Source organism: Nycticebus coucang, chromosome 11 (assembly GCF_027406575.1).
Source record: "Nycticebus coucang isolate mNycCou1 chromosome 11, mNycCou1.pri, whole genome shotgun sequence".
Lineage (NCBI taxonomy): Eukaryota > Metazoa > Chordata > Mammalia > Primates > Lorisidae > Nycticebus > Nycticebus coucang.
In genome coordinates this window covers 121,764,907-121,787,701 of record NC_069790.1, presented here as the reverse complement: position 1 = coordinate 121,787,701, position 22,795 = coordinate 121,764,907, and the positions used below count along the sequence as shown (strand labels likewise).

The 22,795-nt window shown below is 43.4% G+C and overlaps 2 protein-coding genes across 22 annotated transcripts in view; both read right to left on the bottom strand.

The window, feature by feature from the left end:
• GALNT11 (polypeptide N-acetylgalactosaminyltransferase 11) overlaps positions 1-2,441 on the bottom strand; it is a 66,768-nt gene extending 64,327 nt beyond the window's left edge. For 5 of the 7 annotated variants that reach the window (XM_053608664.1, XM_053608666.1, XM_053608662.1 and 2 more), the window contains exon 1: positions 1,477-2,441. The gene's annotated coding sequence lies outside the window, so the exon portion shown is untranslated. Of the gene's footprint in view, positions 1-1,291; positions 1,366-1,476 lie in introns of those variants that run through there. The other 2 variants (XM_053608665.1, XM_053608667.1) reach the window with 2 other exon arrangements.
• A 5,126-nt stretch (positions 2,442-7,567) lies between these two features.
• The window catches only part of GALNTL5 (polypeptide N-acetylgalactosaminyltransferase like 5), a 75,917-nt gene continuing 60,689 nt past the window's right edge, over positions 7,568-22,795 (bottom strand). For 8 of the 15 annotated variants that reach the window (XM_053608671.1, XM_053608674.1, XM_053608670.1 and 5 more), the window contains 3 exons: positions 17,967-18,084; positions 13,857-14,006; positions 7,575-8,057 (listed from right to left, as the gene is read on the bottom strand). In XM_053608671.1, coding sequence (XP_053464646.1) covers positions 7,902-8,057; positions 13,857-14,006; positions 17,967-18,084 — 424 coding nt within the window. In that variant the 3' untranslated portion in view covers positions 7,575-7,901. Of the gene's footprint in view, positions 8,058-13,856; positions 14,007-17,966; positions 18,085-22,795 lie in introns of all 15 variants that reach the window. The other 7 variants (XM_053608677.1, XM_053608678.1, XM_053608680.1 and 4 more) reach the window with 4 other exon arrangements.

The following is a 22,795-nucleotide window of genomic DNA, read 5'->3' as shown; positions in this document are numbered from 1 at the left end:
TGAAGGAGGAGGGGAAATGGAGAATTACTGCTTAATACTTAAGAGTTTCTGAATGGGGTGATTAAAACATTTTGGTGATGAGGCCTGGCACAGGGGCTCACGCACGTGAGGGTGAGGCGGGTGGATTGCCTGAGCTCACAGGTTTGAAACCGGTCTGAGCCAGAATGAGACCCTGTCTCTAAAAACAGCAGGATGCTGTGGCAGGTACCTGTAGTCCCAGCTAGCCCGAGCTACTCGGGAGACTGAGGCAAGAGAATTGCTTGAGCCCAAGAGTTTGAGGTTGCTGTAAGCTCTGATGCTATGGCACTCTACTGAGGATGACAAAGTGAGACTTAGCCTCAAAAAAAAAAAAAAAAAAAGTTTTGGTGATGGTGACACACATTGCAAACACACTTAATGCCACTAAATAATACATTTGTAAATCGTTAAAATAAGCTTCATATTAGATGTATTTTTCGACCAAAAAAAAATGTAAAATATAACTTCTTTCAAGGAACAGCACAGAAACCGTCAGAAGTGAAGCATGGACTACTATTTTATGACATTTGAAACGCTCAACTGAGACATACTGAAGGTAGAGAGAGGTTTTTCTAGTTCCTATTTGTCTTAAGGCAGTAGATCTCAAAATACAGTATTTGGGGGGAAAAGGAAAGAGATAAGTTGTTAAAAAATATTTTTTTTTAAAGTCTAGCCTAAACCTGCGATTTGATGGAGAGTAACACCACAGTATTTTCGTGGGTGCACAGGGGTATGAAAAACATATTCAAAGTTGTAATACCATTTTATATTTGGAAAACCAACCAACCAACCCATTGTTTCCATAATGCAAAGTAAAAAGGAATGCCAGACTAAATTTTCTTTGATGGTAAAATTAAACAAAGCTACTTCATCACGAATATTTCTCAAAGGGAATTACAGAGCAGAAGCGTTGGCATTTTTAGGTTTATCCAAACAGCATGGATTTCGACAATACGGAAAATTACACAAGACAAATGACCCAATTTCTTCAACAAACATTCTGTAAAGAGAAAAAAACAAAGAAACTTAAGCATATCAACCAAGTATCACGTGTAGATCTGGTCAAAATCCTGACCGGCACAAACCAACGGTTAAAAAAAGGAGACTTCCAGAGGAACGTGAACGGAGAACACTGCTCTGGGCTTGTGTCCCTCTCCTCCCTAGGATCCCTGTTCTAAAATGCCTGAAAATGAGCCCAGAAGCGGCGGCCCGGGGCCGCTGGGGAGGAGCTGCTGGGGACCGGCACCGCCTCCCGGGAGACAACCCCAGCAACCTGAAGGGACGTGCTCTGGCCTCCGGACGCCAGCGGGTCCCACCGGTCCCAGGCGCTACACCTGCCCCCAGGCTCCTCCAGCCCGCCCCGGAGCCCGCGCGCGCCACGGCTCTCGCCCCTGAAGCGCTGCGCCGACGGACGGAGGCCGCGCGGGGTCAGGCGCCGCCGCCCGACCGGCTACTCACCGCGACGCTGGCAGCCCAGGATCGCGGCCTTCAGGGACTTGGGCTGTGGCATCTCCCCTCCCGCCACAGCCCCAGTCCAAGCCACAGGAGCCGCAGCGGGCGGAGCTGCCGGGGGGCAAACGTAGCCCGGGCGACCGGGCAGCCGGGCGTCGTGCAGATGCTAGGCGGGGTGGCAGCTGCGGGCTCGCCCAGGCCCAGGGGCCTCGCCTAGTACCGGCGCCGCAGTCCAGGCTGAGCGCCGCGCGGCTGCCGGCGCCACGTGACGGAAGGCCCCGCCCCCCCTTGACGTCACCCCCACTGCCTTGATACGCCGGGCTGGCAGCGGCCGCACCTCGCGAGTTCCCCGGAAAGTTGTCGCAGCTGTGCGCGTTGCCCTGGCTTTGGGGTCCGTGACGGTGGCTCTCGGGTTGTTCTCTCAGAAGAGGACCCCAGTAAAGACAGATATCCTGGCTGTGGCCCCAGCTGCTCGGGAGGCTGAGGCGGAGGGCGTCGCTCGAGCCCGGGAGCTCCCTGCTGGCGCACAGTCCCCGCGAAGTGTCGCACCTAAGTGGGGCGTCTGTGTGGTGACCTCTTGGGGGTCTGGGACTAACGACGCCTACGGAGGGGTGACATCCGGCCCAGGTGGGAGACGCAGCAGGCAAAACTCGGGCGCAGATCGGTAGTGGTATCGCGCCATTGAAGAGCCCTCGCGCCCAGCCTGGACGACATAGGGAGACCCCATCTCAACAAAAGGACAAACGTCCTTAAATATATTGAAAGATGTCCAACGTCACATACGACAAAGGAAGCGGAGGTTAAAGTGTAAAGAGAAAAGCTACGAAAAAAGACGTACATGCAACCCCATAGAGGGGAATTTGGCAATCTCCAACAAAAATGGTGCAGGCATTCATTCAACTTTGGCCCAGTAATGTTAAATTATACTCATGAATGTCTTAATACCGTACTTAACTTTGTATTCTGAAATAAATGCCACTGGGTTAAGAATTTTTCTGAGACAGTCTCACTTTGTCATCCTTGGTAGAGTGCGGTGGCATCACAGCTCACGGCAACCTCCAACTCTTGGGCTTAAGCGATTCTCTTGCCTCAGCCTCCCAAGTAGCTGGGACTACAGAACGCCGGGCTATTTTTAGAGACGGGCTCTCGCTCTAGCTGGGGCTGGTCTCAAACTCATGAGCTCAGGCAATCCACCCGCCTAGGCCTCCCAGGAGTGCTAGGATTACAGGTGTGATCCCCTGAGTCCGGCTGGGTCAAGAATTTTTTTAAAATGTTTTTAAGACTATTGCTTCACAATCAAAGTCTGACGGGGACATTGTACATATGTAGGGAAGAAATTCTGCCACCCTTACAATTAAAGGGCAGAGTGAGGGGAAAGGGAAAGAGCAGCACCTGAACCAAAGCAGTGAACTCCTTAAGCTGAGTGGAGCTAAACCCACTCCAGTTGCCCAGCCCATCTTCTCCTGGATTAATAGGCCCTGCTAAATACCTAATGGGGTTATCAGGCTGTAGGGGGGTGCCACGTTGGGACCACCCAGGTTTCCCATCAGGACTGAGGACTCATTTTCCCAGGTGTTGTATGTGTAAGCAGCTGGTGGCCCCCAGCAGAGTCCTTCTGTGGCATTGCTCTGAGCCAAAGATAACTGCTGCTTGGTGCTAAATTGAGTATCTTTGACCCCTTTTATCCTTGTGGGGCAACAATCCACCTTGACTGTAATTAACATGTATTTCAGGTATGGGTTTCTCTTACAAAGATAGCATAGAGAATACACACGTATCTTCACACAGTTTCTGCCAATGGTTGCAGCTCACCTAAAACATAACGCTGTATAATAGTAAATCTGTCCTACTAGGGCTCAATCCTGCTGGGAACTCCTCAGAAACTGTCATTGGCAGTGGCAAGAAAATGAGGGTGAAATCTACTAGGTATATTTAGAAGTGATGTAACAAATTTAAGTATATAAATATTGCCAGAAATTATATCCTTTCAACTACCTAGGCCTATAATGGAAAATGTTAAATATCAAACTTTAGTATAAAGGGCTACAAAGCTTTGGGGGTTGGTTGGTTGGTTGGTTAGGGTATACCCATGCAAAAGAGTTTCAAGACAAGCTCTAGGGACTCGCTGCTCACATGGCAGTTCCAGGGACTAGCAACACCGACATTCGTGGGGAATTTTACCAAACCCTCTAGTGATTTATACACCAACTAAAGTTTGAGATCCTGCTCTAGGCCAGGTACAATCAGGACATGTGACTTCCCATTGCTCCAACTTCTCTTCACCTTTGATGGTGTCAGATATTTAAATTATTTGCCAGTCTGATTAATATCAAACAAACACCTCTATAGCTGTTATTTTAAATGATGTACAAGGTCACTCAACTATTATTCTAGTAATTGAGGATTTGGGTTAGCTCCAGTTTTTCATGATTATGAAGAATGACACTAAAATGCTCTTTTCAGTGTATCACTGTGCTTAAACACAGATTGGAGGCCAAGCTGTGTTTGTCCCTGGATATAGTTGCCAAATGAAATGCAGGATAGTCTTAAATTTGAGTTTCAGATAAAGAATAATTTTGCGGTGTGTGTCCTATGCTGTATGTGGAATAGATAGATCTGCTTTAGCTAGTTTGTACTAAATTGGGTAGTCTTTTTTTTTTTTTTGAGACAGTCTCACTCTATCACCCTCGGCAGAGTGCTATGCTGTCACAGCTCACATCAACCTCAAACTCTTGGGCTTAAGTGATTCTTTTGCCTCAGCCCCCCAACTAGTTGGGACTATAGGTACCCGCCACAATAACCCGGTATTTTGTTGTTTTGTTGTAGTTGTCATTGTTGTTTGTCAGGCCAGAACTGGGTTCGAACCCACCAGCCTAGGTGTATGTGGCCAGCACCCTAACCACTGGACTATGAGCACCAAGCCTGGGTAGTCTCAAAACAATAAAAATTTGTAGTCTCAATCCTGGAGGCTGAGAAGTCCAAGATCAGGCTTCTAGTGAGGGCTTCACGCTGCATCAAAACGTGATAGGGAATTGAACAGGGAGGTGGGCATGGGACAGCCTTGCTTATTAACAACCATCTAATTCAGTCCTCAGAGACCAAGAGCTCACTCCCTGCATTAATCCTTTCAAGAAGGCAGAACCCTCAAGACCCATGCCTCTTAAAGTTTTCACCATCTCTTAACACCCCTTATTCTGGGGACTAAGCCTCAACATGAATGTTGATGGGGATAAACCACTTTCAAACCATAGCACCGTTATCATACATTGGCAATTAAGTTTCAACATGAATTATAAAGGACACATTCAAACTGTATCAATACTTACACCAAAATATTGTTTACCTGAGATTTAAATTTAACCAGATATCCTGTATTTTTATTTCCTAAATGTGACAACTCTAACCCTAGGCAAACTCTAATCTTAGTTTTCTCATTTCCTATGAAATGAGGATAGTAATAGAATTTATAAAATTGTCATATGGATGAGGGGAAGGGAGGGGGGAGGTCAGGTAGAGGGAGAGTAATGGGTGGGGCCACACCTGCGGTGCATCTTAGAATGGGTACAGGCGAAACTTAACTAAAGGCAGAATACAAATGTCTACATACAATAACTAAGAAAATGCCATGGGGCGGCACCTGTGGCTCAAGGAGTAGGGCGCCAGTCCCATATGCCGGAGGTGGCGGGTTCAAACCCAGCCCCAGCCAAAAACCACAAAAAAAAAAGAAAGAAAATGCCATGAAGGCTACGTTGAACAGTTTGATGAGAATATTTCAGATTGTATATGAAACCAGCACATTATACCCCTCGATTGCACTAATGTACACAGCTATGATTTAACAATAAAAATAATAATAAAGCTAAAAAAATGTCATATGGATGAAATGGGATAATTCATGCAGACTAGTTGCTGTAGGATAAGTGAGTCAGCTCTTACTACTATCTCGTACAGGTGTGTCTTATGATAAATTTCCAAGGAATTCCTAGAAGGATGCTTCAGTTACAGAATTCCTGGGCTTAACTTAGACTTGTTTGAGCATTTCATTATACCAAAACTATGTTTTGTGAAAAGCCTTGGGCAGGTTAGCAGATATTTCATAACTAGCTCCAGAATACAAATAAGATCTTTACATTTCCACACAAAAACAAATAATTGCCACCTATAGGCAAGTATAGCTTTTTTGTTGTTGTTATTGGGGATACAGGGTACGGAGAACCAGGTCATTTATTAGGTAAAGTCCCTCATATAATTGTGTCCTGCCTCCAAGAGGTGTATCATAAACTGTGCCCCCCCACGCCCCGTCCCTCATTCCCTCATTCCCCCACACACCCCCCATGGTGTACTAGGTCATCAATTGTCCTCATAGATTTCTTTTAAACCACTCCAAATACTTGGATATTGATTCTGATTTGTTTTCTATTCTAGGGTCAACTGAAACGGTATTTAAGAAGAGATTGTCTAAGGAATGCTAAACTATTTCTAGGACTAATTGGTGTTATCTAGTACATGAACTAGATTACTTTACAAAACTAAGACTTAATATTGGGTCAATGGCTTTCAAAAAAGTAGAGAACATTTCTGGTTTTTTCTTTTGGAAAAGCTTGTTATTTATAATATCCATTCTTTTTTTTTTTTGGCAGAGACAGAGTCTCACTTTATGGCCCTCGGTAAAGTGCTATGGCATCACAGCTCACAGCAACCTCCAACTCCTGGGCTTAAGCAATTCTCCTGCCTCAGCCTCCCGAGTAGCGGGGACTACAGGCGCCCGCTACAACGCCCGGCTATTTTTTTGTTGCAGTTCAGCCAGGGACGGGTTTGAACCCGCCACCCTCGGTATATGGGGCTGGTGCCTTACCGACTGAGCCACAGGCGCCGCCCTATAATATCCATTCTTAATGTTTTCTCAAATTTCAATACTAGGAAAAAAGCTCTTACTTCAAGAAGAGATACTCCATATTTATACTACTATAATTCTTTCTTCCTTCAGCTGTTGAGATTTCTACTTTATCTTTAATAAATTCATGGGTTAATCTGGATCAATTTTTCAGGACTTTCTAGAAGGAGGCAAGGTATAAATAACACATGGACCAAGCATATAATCACAATGTGACACTCATGTTGCCAGGTCGACCTTTTAAAGGCTCAGTCAAGTTACCCAGGCTGCCTGTAATAGATTAGTACCAGTTTTCCCCACGTATTTTCTTAATAAAAATTGATTTGTATTAAGTATTTTGCTTAATAGATAGGCATAAAGAGATACTTACAAAAAGGTTCTTTTTTCTTTACATTGTGTCTGTCATCTCAAAGAACAGGGGTTTCATGACGGGAAGAAGGTTTGCCTGCTCCATGCCAGCACCCAGTACCTGCCCTGAGTAAATGCTCAACTGTTGATTGCATGAGCACAATGAAAAGGTGAGCCACTGGTTTCCTGCTGTAAAAACAAGCTTGTCTTTTCTCCAAGACAGACTATTTTTTCTTACCTGTCAGAAGTAGCCTTCCCTTCTTATTCCCCCTTTCAATGTGTTCCTTTCCTCATTTTCTGTTTCTTTAGGGAGTTTAGTCCCTGTCACCTTCCTAGCTGCCACTACCAGGGTGAACCCAACAGAGATCCCTCTAGCCCCAAAGATACCCAAGGGATGTGGTGGACACACGTTCAGATGGTGAAAGCACTTCTTTGGGCTTTCAACAGCCCAAGGCACCCAGCAGCTTCTTCCCTGATCCCCGCTAAAGTCACCAAGTGTCCATCAGAACGTAGATTTGCACAGTGCAAGAAGTGGAAAGAAAGCTGCCCGCCAGAGCCGCAGGAAGGGACAGACATGAAAAAGGCAAAATCAGAAGCAGGGAAGAGTGTCTCCAGTGACACAAAGGCTGACAGGAACAAACCGGGAAGCTGGCCTGGAGGGCTGAACTGGACATCCAAACAAGCAAACTGGACATGGGAAGTTCAGGGACTCAGTCAAGCAAGGTGTCAGTACCGGGATCTGCACTATGAGAAAGGAGCCTAAGTCAGCATGCGCCAAGCAAGGCGCTCTGTGCGTATCTGACTAAGGGGACAATCCTGGGACGCGGAAATTAGGCAGAAAGGCTCCAAGGGCAGAGAGCAGTGCCTGTGGTTCTAGCAACTTCAGCAGATAGCTGCAAACTGTACACTTTACCATAATAAATTAGAGGATAGTCTTCACTGCTTGACAGCCTATATTTCTAACGTTCAGGGTTTTGTCCCCTCAGAAATTTAGTGGTAGATGAGTAAAGAAGTGTTAGGAATTGTCATTAAACGGGGGAAAGGCACTTGTGTTGTAGACTACCCTGGTTGTGTTCCATAGGCATGTCCCATGATTCCATGATATTGCAAACTTGTACTCTAATGCTACTATGTTGAAGGACAAGAGGACTTTTTAACTCTTTATTAATGAAAATGATTTGTTTTCCTTTCATGAGCTGTTCAAAGATGCCTCCAATTCTGGGAAGACAGTATCCAAATACCATTGAAATGACTTGCAACCCAGTCGTTTCCTTAATTCAACACGCTCGCTAATGTTTCCATAGGCAACGGATCTCAGACCAGGTTTTCGAAGAAAAAATTGTTCCTAAATGAAAATGAAGAGTTAAAATGTATTCAACCAGACAAATCTTTGGTAATCAAATCATGATATCAAACGTGGAACTCAGAAATCCCACCCAATTTCCTCTGCGGGGGAAACAAGGGCAGAAACATACCACCGAGTCTTGGATTTGCTGACCCAGCACACGGCACCCACAAGATGTGCCACGGCACCATGACAAGAGTCAGAGTGGACCCAGGAGGACTGGCCCGGCTTCTGAGGAGCTGAAGAAACCCAGCCATCTGTGGTAGAGCCCCTCTTCAGACTCTCTCAGTGACACACCAGGAACCCCCCACTCCCCAGACCCAATCAGTCTTCTCAGAAACGGGGGATACTGTGGGTATAATGGACTCTGAAGGGGGATGGCTGGGTTCAAAGTCCAGCTCTGCTGTTAATTATCTGTATGACCTCTGCGAGTTAGTTGAAGCCTCCCCTCTTAAGGTTGTTGTGAAGACTGACCACTTTAATATGTACTTGTTGCAAAGCCCCTGGGAGAGGAAGGCTGGCCCAGAGTAACCAACCCCTGGTTGGTTTTTTGTGTGCTGTGACTTAAGGAAGATTAAGAATAAAAGTCTAATGGACTGGGCTGGACGCACATTAAAAGAGGTATTCTAAGTAGACAGAAGCCTCTTAGACAGCAGAACCCTTATACTTTCATCCGTGCATCCCCAGTGCCTGGGATACAGGCTACGACTTGTGTTGCATAAGAGAGCGAGTTTGCTTATCCAAATCAACTTATCACAGGCATGCCACTTTGGGTTCTCCCTGGGAGCCTTGACCACAGATCAAGGTAGGTCTTTGCCAGCTCTACACCCCGAGGGCAGATTGGTACAGGGGATGGAGGAGGGTGTTATCATTTCCATCTCCCTGGGCAAAGCCCCCTCTTCTCTGGGTCAGTCACTAAATTTCCCAATGTGCCACATCATACAAGCCATTGATTTTATACTTAACCTTAATTTTTTTTTAGCACTATGTGTTTTATGAAATTCTGAAAGCCACTCAGAGATATCTATGTTCAATTCAACCACTTAGGTCCGTAATCAGAGCTCACAGGAAAAAAAAAAATCAATGAACATGAAAATAAGCTCACGATCTCTTACAATAAACACAATTTTGAATAACAAGATATCATTTTTTTAACTTATCAGATTAGAAGAGTATCACTGTTCAATTATAACCATTTTGCAGAGACAGGCCCTCTCATACACATTTGAAGGTGCTGTAGATGGCAGCACAGATGTTCAAGTTCAGTTTGGATATTACTCATCAGGGTGTAAAATGCAGTAGCTAGTGTCCCAGTGAGTTCATGTCTTAATTTATTCCAAAGATACATTTGCACAAATGTGCAAAAAGATATGTGTAAAGAATGTTCATTTAAGTATTGTTAATATTGTTAAGAAATAACGAAAAGCCAGGATGATCAGTATGGTTATCAAAAGGGAGTATTTACCAATGGGATTGATTTTAGTAGATCCATCCAAAGGAACTATTTAAAAGGATGAGATTTCGGGCAGCGCCTGTGGCTTAGTGAGTAGGGAGCCAGCCCCATATACCGAGAGGAGTGGCTTTGAATCCAGCCCCAGCCAAACTGCAACAAAAAGTAGCCGGATGTTGTGGTGAGCGCCTGTAGTCCCAGCTACTTGGGAGGCTGAGGCAGGAGAATCACCTAAGCCTAAGAGCTGGAGGTTGCTATGTGCTGTGACGCCACAGCACTCTACCGAGGGCAAGCGACAAAGTAAGACTCTATCTCTAAAAAAAAAGGATGAGATTTCTATGTTCTTTTTTTTGAGACAGAGCCTCACTTTGTCATCCTGGGTAGAGTATCATGGTGTCATAGCTCACAGCAACCTCCAACTCTTGGGCTCAAGTGATTCTCTTGCCTCAGCCTTCCAAGTAGCTGGGACTACAGGCACCTACCACAATGTCTGGCTATTTTTATTTTTATTTTTTTTTAGAGATGGGGTCTCCCTCTTGCTGAGGCTAGTCTCAAACTCCTGAGCTTAAGTAATCCATCCACCTCAGCCTGCAAGAGTGCCAGGATTACAGGCGTCAGCAACCATACCTAGTCTTTTTTTTTTTTTTTTTTTTGAGACAGAGTCTCACTCTGTTGCCCAGGCTAGAGTGCTGTGTCATCATCATAGCTCACAGCAACCTCAAACTCTTGGGCTTAAGCAATCCTCTTGCTTCAGCCTCCCAAGTAGCTGGGACTACAGATGCCCCCATAACACCTGGCTTAGTTTTTCTAGTAGAGACAGCTCTTGTTCTTGTTCAGAGTGGTCTCAAACTCCTGAGCTCAAGCAATCCTTCTTCCTCGGATTCCCAGAGTACAGGATTACAGGTGTGAGCTACTATGCCCAGCCTATGTTCTGATTTTGAAAAATGATTTGAAATGTATTTTTAAAACATACTAAAAAATGAAAATTCAGAACAAAATATTTTGCAAATATAACTATGTAAAAGAAAAGGATATAGTTTTGTGCACATGGGTGTGGTAAGAGGCAACTGCAAAGAATAATTCAGTTATTACTTCTGAGGGGTGGACCTGTGGGCTTAGAACTCACTTTTCACTTCATACTCTTCAGTAATGTATGCCATTTGAAAATGAGCATGTTTTATGTTTTTTAAATATCAGAACTATAATAAACATATAAAAAGTACATAAAATATAAATGTACAGCTTAATGGGTTGTTGTAAAATCAAGCCCAGTAACTTGAAGTCAAGAAATAGAATATTGGGCGGGTGCAGTGGCTCACACCTGTAACCTAGCACTTTGGAAGGCCAAGGTGGATGGATCACTTGAGCTCAAGGGTTTGAGACCAGCCTGAGCAAAAGTGACACCCCATCTCTACCAAAAATAGAAAAACTAGCTAGGCATTGTGGTAGTAGTCTCAGCTACTCCAAAGGCTGAGGCAGGAGGATCTCTTAAGGCCAAGAGTTTGAGGTTGCCGTGAGCTATGATGATGACACAGTACTCTATCCAGGGCAACAGAATGAGAATCTGTCTCAAGAAAAAGAAAAGAGGGCGGCGCCTGTGGTTCAACCGGTAGGGCGCCGGTCCCATATGCCGGAGGTGGCGGGTTCAAGCCCAGCCCCGGCCAAAAAAAAAAAAAAAAGAAAAAGAAAAGAAAAAAGAAAGAAAGAAAAGAAATAGAACATTACCAGCATCCCAGAAACCCTTTCTCCCTTTTCCTGATCATATCCCTTTTCCCCAGTTTAAATACAATCCTGATTCAGGTCTTTGCATTTTATTCTGGCGTTAGTATCTACTGATGCATGTACACATTACGTGGTTTATTTTTACCCATTTTTAACTTCATTGAAAGGGAATAATACAGTGTATATTCTATTGTGTTTGGCTGCTTTTATTCACCATTATAGCTTTAAGATTTATCTGTGCTGTCGTGATGCATGACAATGTCTCAGTCAGCGATGGCCTGCATGCTGATCATGGTCATAGGATTATAATATAGTTATTTTTATTGTGTCTTTTCTATGTATAGATATGTTTAGATACACAAATACTTAACCTTCATGTTACAATTTCCTGCAGTACTCAGTACAGTAACCTGTTGTCGCAGGGTGAACAACCTGGGCCCACAGGCCCCATGCAGATTACTTGAGGACTGTTTTGTTTATTTGAGGCCTGTTTTGCTTATCTGTGGTGTGGGGTATCTTGAAAAGAATGCATTACCTTTTTTTTTTTTAATTTTGCTAATCAGCTTTCATTAGTGTTTGTGAATTAAATGTGTGGCCAAGACAACTCTTATTCTTCTGATGTGTGGCAGAGAAGAAAACACACCCACACTGCAGGTTTGTAGCCTTGGAGCAATAGGCCGTCCTATGTGGCCTAGGCTGTACCATCTGTGCTGTTTGCACAATGACAAGATTGCCTAACTCAGTGGTTCAACCTTCCTCATGCCACAGCCCTTTAGTACAGTTCCTATGGGTCATGACCCACAGGTTGAGAACCGTTGGCCTAACTCCATTTCTCAGACCCTATTCTCAATATTAAGTCACACAGGACTGTATATCTACAGTTAATTTTCATTGCTATTTAGTATTACACCAACTAAATCTATCACATTTATTCATTCTAGTCTTCTTTTTTTTTTTTTTTGAGACAAGGTCTTGCTGTATCTCCTGAGCAAGAATGCAGTGCTGTCATTGTAACTCACAGCAACCTCAAACTCCTGGGCTCACACGATACTCCTGCCTGAGCAGGAGTCCTGAGTAACTCGGACTACAGGGACATGCTATCATACCCAGATCATTTTTCTGGGTTTTGTTTGTTTTTGTAGAGACACTGTCTTGTTCTTGCTAAGGCTGGCCTTAAACTCCTGGCCTCAAGTAACCCTCCTGCCTTGGCCTCCCAAAGCACTAGGATTACAGGTGTGAGCCACTGTGCCTGGCCTACCCACTCCAGTCTTGATGAGCATTTGTGTTGTACAGTTGATCCTTGAACAACACAAGTTTGAAATGCACAGGTCCACTTATACGTGGAATTTTTTCAACCAAAGGTGAATTGAAAACAGTATTCCTGGGATAGAAACCCATGAACATGGAGGGCCAACTTTTCATATCCAGGGGTTCTGCAGGGCCAACTTTAGTATGGATTTAGTGTGGATTATAGTGTGAATGGGGTCCTGGAACCAATCCTCTGTGGACACCAAGGGGTAACTGCATTCGGTTTTGGCTAACACAAACAATGCTGTTTCTCCCCATTCCTGTTCACGTGTCCTGGAAAAGTGTGCATTTTTAGAGTATGTATTCTGAACGGACTTGCCTAATCATAGGGTAGTCATATCTTTTACTTTAGTAGATGTTACCAAACTGTTTTCATAAGTTAGCTTATGATAATTAACACCCGCATTAGCAGTGACTGGGAATTCCCATTGCTCACCAATATTTGGTCCTATCAGATTAAAAAAAAATTTTACCAATCTAGGGGGTGGTGGAGAAAAAGCTGAGGTGTTTTTTCTTTTTTTTTTTTTTGGCAGGGGCTGGGTTTGAACCCGCCACCTCCGGCACCTTACTCCTTGAGCCACAGGTGCCGCCAAGAGCTGAGGTTTTAATTCAGGGTTTAATTACCCTGATTACAAAAGAAATCAAGCATTATTACTTTCATAATTTAAAAGAAAGGTAAGATGAAGACCAAGATCTGCTATCGCAGACAGATTCTTACATACTCCTTCCCATTCATCTGAAATGAGGTCTTGCAGGGGGTTCCCTGTCCGTACTTTCCTGTATGTGGCTTCTGGATAGATACACACCTTTAGGTCCTGGCAAGGGGAGGATGTGCAACAGGAGGGGCCTAGATTTGACACAGTAATCTGTGCTGGTGGAACACAGATAGTGGAGGTTCTTATGGGGTCCCCAAACCAGCAGCACCCACCTCCTCTGGGAAATCAGTAATGGAGGAAAAATATCTGAAGAGCTGCGTGTAGGGATGGGGCAGAGAGAGAGGCTGTTTGCTTCCAGCATCTGGTAATTCCTTGGGGATGGGCAGGGGGTGAGGGTGGGTGGGAAATAGATCTTGGCCAAACAAATAGAAAAAGACCTCTCTTGATTTACTTCTGAGAAGTAACTTGAGTTTCCCTAGAAATTAAAATAAAAAGAATGAGGTGCAAGAGTGGTAGCTCAGAACTAATTGAGAATAGGGTTGGGGTGGGTTGGTGAGAGGTTGGAGGGGGAACCATTAATTTAAGGAAAACAGAGGAAAAAAAACAAAAATTGTATCTAGAAAAGCAGCAGAAGGCTTCTCCAGCACAAGCCCCACTCCTTACCTTATACTCATCCAGCCAGACATGCACCATTCTTAGAGAGTTACGTGTCAAGGCTCTTGTGAGGATAGGAAGGTTTCTGAATTGTTTCTTAGCAATATGTCCTACTCGGGAACAGGGGATTATAAAGAGCTGGCCGCCACACATCCAGATCTAGGCGTAAGAACAAGAAACATACTAATTTTTTCTGCTAGTAATAGGCAATGATTATATTTTTATAAGCATAATCATAGCTAATATTAAGTTTCTTATTTTATTTAATCCTCACAACGACCTTATAATGTACAAACCGTGATTATCCCCCATTTTACAGATGAGGAAAGAAGTTTGCCCAGGGGCATGGAAGTTAAGTGGCAGAACCCAGAGTTCATCTGACTTGAGTGCCAGTCTGAATGCTCAGCAATTCTGCCTCTTTCGTAATTAAGCACAGGCGTTGCTGGCTGTAAGCAAGGAATGAGAAAAATGCTGATCATGACGGAATTCATTATTTGTTCATCCTTTTTACACTTAAAACACTTTATAGCACTTCCTACTTTTTCATCCATTGCTAAGAGTCGTTTCTGTTTTGTTTTTGAGACAGTCTCACTCTGTTGCCCAGGCTAGAGTGCAGTGGCATCCTCAGAGCTCACAGCAGCCTCAAACTCCAGGGGTCAAGCGATCCTCTTGCCTTAGCTTCCCCAGTGGTTGGGACTACATGAGGCCGACCAGGGACATGTCAAAGAAAAAGGAAAGTGCTTATTGTTCTAAGCACTCAGTTTCGAGGTGGTTTGATACCTACCTCAAACTAGCCGCCTGATTCCTAAAATCCTTAGGAAGAGAAATTCACAGACGGGCCAAAGAGGGTAACCCATGGAAGTGTGCCGGCCAGAGCAGGAGGAGGGAGTGAGGGAGCTGGCCTAGGTCTCTCTGGGGATTCCAGGAGGGCGGACAGGTGCTGGGGAGCTGGGGCAGGTGGAGACTGCAGGTAGGCAGGGTCTGTTTGAGGCCAGCTTCTGCTTTGCTGGGAAAACTGAAGTGCAAATTTTGAAGTTCAGTTGTGAGAACCATTCAGAGGCTGGGAGTGAGTCTGAAGCTCTTGGGGACACCCTGGGAACCATCAATCTCCACAAGCTATGGTAGCACTGAGCTCAGGACAACTCAAGTAATTTCTGAGCACTGGAGGCTTCCAAAGCAGGGCCAACAAAGCAGGGCCAATGCAGCTAAGAAGTGACTTAGGAAAGGGAATAGGTGACCAAGTGTTGGGGGAAGGGTCTCTCAACCTGCAGTTGAGTAGATAGTACCAGACAGGCAGCAGTAGGTTTGGAGCATAGCAGTTACTAGTTCTGTGAATTTGGGCAAATTTATTCAACCTCTCTGTGACTTATTTCCCCATTCTAAATAGGAGATAATGGTGGTAGGAATCTACCTCACAGATTTGTTATGAGGATTAAATGAGTTAGCATCTGCAAGACTTTAAAGCAATACATGTTGGGCTTAATAAGAACTTATTTAATAAATAAAATACATTTTTATCCTTTACATATAGCTTAAGTGCCACTTCTTGAAGGAAGCCATCTAGAATACACATTTCTCCCAAGACAAGGCTACATTCCCCCTTTATGCGATCTCATAGTAAGTCCTCTATTGCTCCATTGTGTTAATCAAAAATTAAATGATCTCATTCTACTCCAGTAGATTGGAAGGTTTGCGACACTGGAAGCCACTTTGGCACTGCGTGCTGCTGTCTATTAGCACCCAGCACAGTGCTTTGCACATAGCATGTACTTATTAAATACTGTTGGATTAATGGATGAGGATCGTGTCTCCTTCTGAAGGCCCATCATACGGCACAGTTTGACTTAAAGGATGTGCCCCTTAAATGATGGCTGAATTGAACTTAAGTAGAACTCTCAAGAGATAGCCTTAAACTAAAACTATAGATTTGAGTATTATCAACATACAGGTGTTAGTTACAGCCATGGGAGATGACGCTCTTGTTTTTGTTGTTGTTCGTTTGAGACAGAGTCTCAAGCTGTTTCCCTGGTTAGAGTGCTGTGGCATCACAGCTCATAGCAACCTCAAACTCTTGAGCTTAAGTGACTCTCTTGCCTCAGCCTCCCAAGTAGCTGGGGCTACAGGTGCCCGCCATAACACCCAGCTATTTTTGTTGTTGTTGCAGTTGTCATTGTTGTTTTAGCTGGCCTGGGCCAGTTCAAACCTGCCTGGCCTCGGTGTATATGGCCAGTTCTCTACCCACTGAGCCATGGGCGCCACCAAGGAGGTCATGCTCTTAAAAACATCAACATGGGTGTGGCACAGATCCTCCCCTTCCAGTTGCTATCTCTTTAGTTACTGGAACATTGGAGAGTCCAGACAGCCTGGACCTGGTAGCTGGGCTGCAGGTGGGAGGTATTGGGCTGGCACAGAGTAGAGGCTCTTTCACATGGGATACAGGAATATTGTACTGTGTTGACAACCAACGTGGCTTCATGGGTGCAGCATGGCTGGGTGCCAGCTTGGAGCCTTGAAGAACAAATGGGGCGAGAAGACACATGGCAAGGATGGAAACCTTGGCGCTGTGTCTGAGAGATGAGAACCCGCAGGGATTCCCGAGAAGGAAATAGGGCAACTGAGCAGTGGAGGGGACTGCCAATGTTGACCTAAAACCCGAGAAAACTTCTGGAAAGGACCGCGTAGTGTCCACTGCTGTAGTGACCTCAAATAGATGGAAGACCAAGAGCCATCCATGAGACTTCAGTATTAGACTGTGACAGTCCCTGGAGTGATGTCACAGGATGCTGAGAGCCTTCCAAGGATGTTGATCTACTAGAATGAGGAGTAAACGAGGAATGAAGAAGAAACGCAGTTATAAAGATTTTTCTTTTCTCAGGAAAGATGAGGGTACTTGGGTCAAGAGGGTGCTTTAGCGATCTGTTAATTTACATATTTGTTTGTAAACAAAGACATCCAAGCTTATTTAAAAGATACAAAGGGGCATTAGGAATGGAGCAGTTGATAAAACTGCAGCAGGGATAATGAATACATTTGAATAATGTTAGCTGTCCATTACTATCTATAGAGACTGTAGAGCCAGAAAAAGGAATACGCTTACCTTCCAGATCCCCACGTATCACACCCACAAAATTGATTCTTTTCTGGGATACAGGATGTGCTTATTAGGTTATGAGGTCCCCAAAGGGGGTAAACCCCTTGTGCTATATTCTAAGAGAGCAATGTAATTAATGAGATCTAATCAGCAAAACAGAATAAAAAAGGGCCAAAATCATGGGTGTTATAAAATAATGCCTGGATCAGAAGGGAACACAAGCAACAAACTTATGAAATACTGCCAAGTAGGGGCTTGGAGGAAACTATATTGCTCTCAATATTTCCATATGCATAAAAAAGTATCTGAAGTATTATGAGAGAGGTCTGTGCTTAAAAGAACTTTCAAGAAGAACAAATAGCCAGCCAGAAGATAGAGAAAAAGAGAGATAAAATCCCAAACAGAAAAATATTGGAAAAACATCCTGCAACTATCAAGACAATTAAAGAGGATCCATAGGTAAATTTAAAATATTATGTTAATTTGACGTACCATAAATTAGGAAATAAAAATAAATAAAATACATTAATTTTTTTAGAAATAAAAAATATAAGGTAGAAGATGTTTTTTTTTGTTTGTTTTTGTTTTTTTGAGACACAGTCTCACTTTGTCGCCCTCGGTAGGGGGCTGTGGTGTCACAGCTCACAGCAATCTCCAACTCTTGGGCTTAGGCGATTCTCTTGCCTCAGCCTCCCAAGTAGCTGGGACTATAGGCGCCCGCCACAACGCCCGGCTATTCTTTTGTTGCAGTTTGGCTGGGGCTGGGTTTGAACCTGCCACTCTTGGTATATGGGGCCAGTGCCCTAGCCACTGAGCCACAGGTGCTGCCCAGAATTTGATGTTTCATTAAATGTTTTCCATTGTTGCAAGGAGGCCTGTAAATTATTTATTGCATGTGATACTGGAATGGCACCAGATGTCCATGTAGGGAAATTGGACATAATTACCACAGCATTTTATGTGACTTAAAGTTGGATTTCACTCTCTATGTCCAAAGGTAACTATTTAAAAAACAAAGTCGGAATTACCCTTAGAGAAAGTTCCAGATTTTCTCCTCCCCAGAGATCCATGCCCTTGTCATACTGTCCAATTTCATTGAAATAGTGCCTGTATATGGCAAAAATTCCTCCGGCCATTGCAGGCGACCTAGAAAGGGGACACAAATGTTAAACTGATTCCACAGAGACAGTTCATTATGGATTCTCCTCACAATTGTATTGAGTACCAGTAATAACTTATAGTTAGAAAACAAATAATTTTGTTAATAGTACAATTCTCTAATACAGAGGTTCTCAACCTGTGGGTTGTGACCCGCAGGAACTGTATTAACGGAAGGTTGAGAACCACTGCTCTAATATATATTTATGTATGTAAAATGACTAGATTAAAACCACAACTACCTAAATGTAGGCAGTGACTTTTACTTAGCTGTCATAACATTACATAAGCAATATATTCTACAAGTTGTCTTAATGAGAGGGAAAATGATGTTTAGAATTTGAGTTTCTCATGAAGGTGACAATGGGTTGGGTAGTGGAGTTTAGTGCTCTTCCCTTCTAAGGACATTAAGTGAACTGTAATATTTGCTTTTGGAAACACTGTAATGTCACTAAGCATTTTTTTTTTTTTTTTTTTACTTCTACTACTAGTAGGGCACAGTAATACCAGACTAAGTAGTTTGAAAGCAATTACAAGTTCATCCAATTCACTCATCTGTACAAAAAAAGCATCTGTTTGACCACCTGTGATGGGTTAGGGATTAATTAGGTACTCACTGGGCAAAGACAGACTCTGGCTCACATGGGGCCAAGTATAAAAGCAGGGAGGCCCTGGAGAGGGGGTTGCAGGGGTTTCAGAGAAAAATAATGGGCTCCTCGATAGGGAAACAACAACACAGGTGGTGAGATGTGGTCAAATTCTTGATAGATTTGAAGTTGAAACTAACAGATCTACTTATGGGTGGGACCTGCGGGGGTAGAAGGAAAAGAAGAATCAAGGCTGACTCTGACATTTTTGTCTGACCACTTGCAGATGAAACTGAGATGGGAAATACTGTGGATGGGGCAGGTTTGGGAAGGAAGATGCCACTTTGGATATATTCGAGAATTCTATTCAGCATTCAAGTAGAGATGCCAAGTAGGCAGTTGGCTATGGTCAGATACAAGAGTCTGGAGTTCTGAGAGCAGTCAGGGCTAGAGACATCAATTTGGGAGGCATCCGTTCTAGACAGATGAGAATCACTGTGTGAGTCAGTCCAGGAGAGAGGGGGACCAAGCGTCAAGTCCTGGGTACTTCAACATTAAGAGTTTGGAGAGAAGAGGAGGCATTTGCAAAGGAGACAGGAAGGTGCCATGAGTTTGGGATCTAGAAAAGACGCTGGCGCCCACATCCTTGGTCTTGGGTCCCGAGAGAGCTGAGGAAGCCTGGAGGATCACGGGTGTGCACCCAAGGCCACAAATTTGCTTGATTGTTATGAGTTACAAGTTTTTAAAAACTTATTGCCTCTATATTTTGGTGGTCATTAGAACTATTGTAATTGGCAAAAAAAATGTATCTTGAGATATCAGTGCTAATTAATGCCATGGCTAATATCTAAAAATGTTTTCTTTTAAACCTATAAAAATAGCCCTTTTTCCTCATATACATTATAATATATACATATATGTATTATACAATGTATACATATATAAATCACAACTGGTATCATCTTGACAAAATTTTTATGTCTTAATTTTTTTATTTAACATATTAAGAATGTTCCTTTTTAATTACCTTTCAAAAACTTAACTTTTAATGACTATGTAATATTCTACAAAAATCAATATACTATTGTTGCATGTTGATTTACAATATACAATTGTATATTGTATTGCATATACAAAATACAATATAGTATTACTATTTTTTTTTTAATAGAGATAGAGTCTCACTCTTGTTCAGGCTGGTCTTAAACTACTGAGTTTAAAGGATCCTCCCATAGGTGTGAGCACAGAATATACTTTATTTTTTTAACCATTTCATTAGTATTTGACATTTATGTTGTTTTCAGATTTTTTCTAATTAAATATTGGTATAATATGCATCACTATACTTATTTTTGATTAATTCTTTTCAGATGAATTCCAAGAAGTAGGTAACTGTATCAAAAGTTAAGAATATTTATAAGCTTCTTTATATTGTCAAATTGTTTTCTAAGAGGAGATATCCTAATGTATGTACACATTAATGGTATATTAGAATTCCAAATATGTTACTATTTAGCAGATATATATTAGGAATACAATTTCTTTATTGAATATTTATTACTTTCACCTTAATGCCTAAAAGTATTTTGTGTAGGAGGTATGGGAGATTACAAAAATGATAAGCCAAATTTTTATAATTTAAATACCATAGCTACATCTTACTAAAAGTAACTTTATTTTTAATCATTGAGATGAACTCAAAAGATTGATGTTTTTGTTTTTTATTAAATCAATATTTTCACATATTCAATTTTATTAAAATAAAGTGTATCTCTGTTCTTCCTTATTCTGAAGTCGATGACATTAACAGTACCTAACACTTATATTAAGCAGATAACTTCTGTGTCAGGCCTTAAGCTATGTGTTTTCTTTTCTTTTTGTAGAGACAGAGTCTCACTGTACCGCCCTCGGGTAGAGTGCCGTGGCATCACACGGCTCACAGCAACCTCTAACTCTTGGGCCTACGCGATTCTCTTGCCTCAGCCTCCCAAGCAGCTGGGACTACAGGTGCCTACCACAACACCTGGCTATTTTTTTTTTTTTTGTAGAGATAGAGTCTCACTGTACCACCCTCGGGTAGAGTGCCATGGCCTCACACGGCTCACAGCAACCTCTAACTCTTGGGCTTACGCGATTCTCTTGCCTCAGCCTCCAGAGCAGCTGGGACTACAGGCGCCCGCCACAACGCCCGGCTATTTTTTGGTTGCAGTTTGGCTGGGGCTGGGTTTGAACCCGCCACCCTCGGCATATGGGGCTGGCGCCCTACTCACTGAGCCACAGGCACCGCCCAAGCTATGTGTTTTCTAAGTATTAGCTCACTTCATCCCCTCAATAATCCTAATAGGCACGTGTTTTTATTATCATCACCATTTTACAGACGAGGATACTGAAACTGAGAGAGGCAAACTGGCCCAAGTGAGGGCCATTTCTTCCTTTTTTTTTTTTTTGAGACAGAGTTTCACTATGTTGCCCTTGGTAGAGTGCTGTGGTGTCACAGCTCACAGCAACCTCAAACTCTTGGGCTTAAGTGATTCTCTTACCTCATCCTCCCAAGCAGCTGGGACTACAGGTGCCCACCACAACGCCTGGCTATTTTTTTATTGCAATTATCATTGTTGTTTAGCAGGCCTAGGTCAGGCTTGGACCCACCTGCCTTTGTATACGTGGTGGTGCCCTAACCACTGACCTCCAGGCGCCGCCCCGAGGGCCAGTTCTTAATGCAGTACTCCATGCTTGCGGGCTTTGTGAACAGAGCCTCCTGAAGATGTGCAACGCACAGCTTGTGCAATTGTACATGGCAACCCTAAACAGTTAATCAGTGATGGAGTCCCTACTGCAAATCAGGTCTGTTTGACCTGAGATTTTAGCCAAAATGTCACCCATCAAATGAATGATTTAATTCATATAGCATTGTGTTAGATACCAGAGAATCAGAGAGGTATAGATCAACTCTACGTGTGGAAATAAATGTCAAATCACATTATATATTAAGTACTATGTGATTCTATTGACAATAACTGACTGCGTGGTTCAGGATTATAGGCAAAGACCAAAAAAAGGCTAGGAATAGCCTTATGAAAGATTTAATATTTGTGCGAAGCCTTCTAGAAAAAGAAGGCCATACAAAAGCAGAGAAGAGAAGAAAGGTCATTCCAAGAAAAGGGAATGGTATGAGAAAAGCAGAAGGTACCAGCAGGTGAACGCACGTAAACCATGAGTCTGGAACAGAGGCACAGACAGTGCAAGGTGAATCAAGAAATCTGCGTGGTATCATAAAAGCAGCAAAAAGGCTTTAAGAAGAAGATTGGAGACATGGGTAATGTGGGGTTTTAAGATAATTACTGCAGAAACAAAGAGATGGGTGGAACGGGCGGAGAAGGGAGCCTGGAGGCCATACTGTCCCTTGTGGTGTCAACTTTCAGCCCAAGGCAGTGTGGGCCTGGCGTGTGAGGACAGCTAGCAGAACCGACAGTTCTAATGCGAGGGTCATGGCAAAAGGTTGATCTCCTGGAGCTGATTAATGACAGGATTAGAGCGTAGGCAGTAGGAGATCTGAAATACGGCTTCAGAGATTCATATGGGCTCATGCTAAAGCCTGCGTAATAGTCCATATTATGGAATTCCATAGCATAAGGGGCTAAATTATTCACAGATATTTCACAATTATTTCTTCCAATTCTTAGTCTTTACTTCATCCTTGAATCGGGATGCTGAGCAAGAGCAGGGCGTTCAGGGCGGGGACAGGTCTTGGGAATAAGGGGGTCATCAAGGTTAGGAACAGCTGCTGCAGGGAGTGGTCAGGGATGGCAGGGAAGCACGTGGCCAGAGAACATAGACGGGCGGTCGGCAGCATCAGCTCACGTCTCTCAAAGTTTTTGGCAAAATACAGCCGCCCCCATCAGGAACAAAGTAAATAGTGGAACTGTTTCAGTGCTGGAGATCTGCAGAGTGACCATGGCAGAAGTACGGTGGGAAGAAGCCAGGAACTGGCAAGGGGAGATGTCAATGTATAGATCAGAAAACCTAGGCCACCTAAGAAAGAAAACTGGAAGGGGTGAAAGAAGGCAGAGGGCTGGAGGTCTGGGTAATGTCCGAGGCAGGCGTGCGCGGAG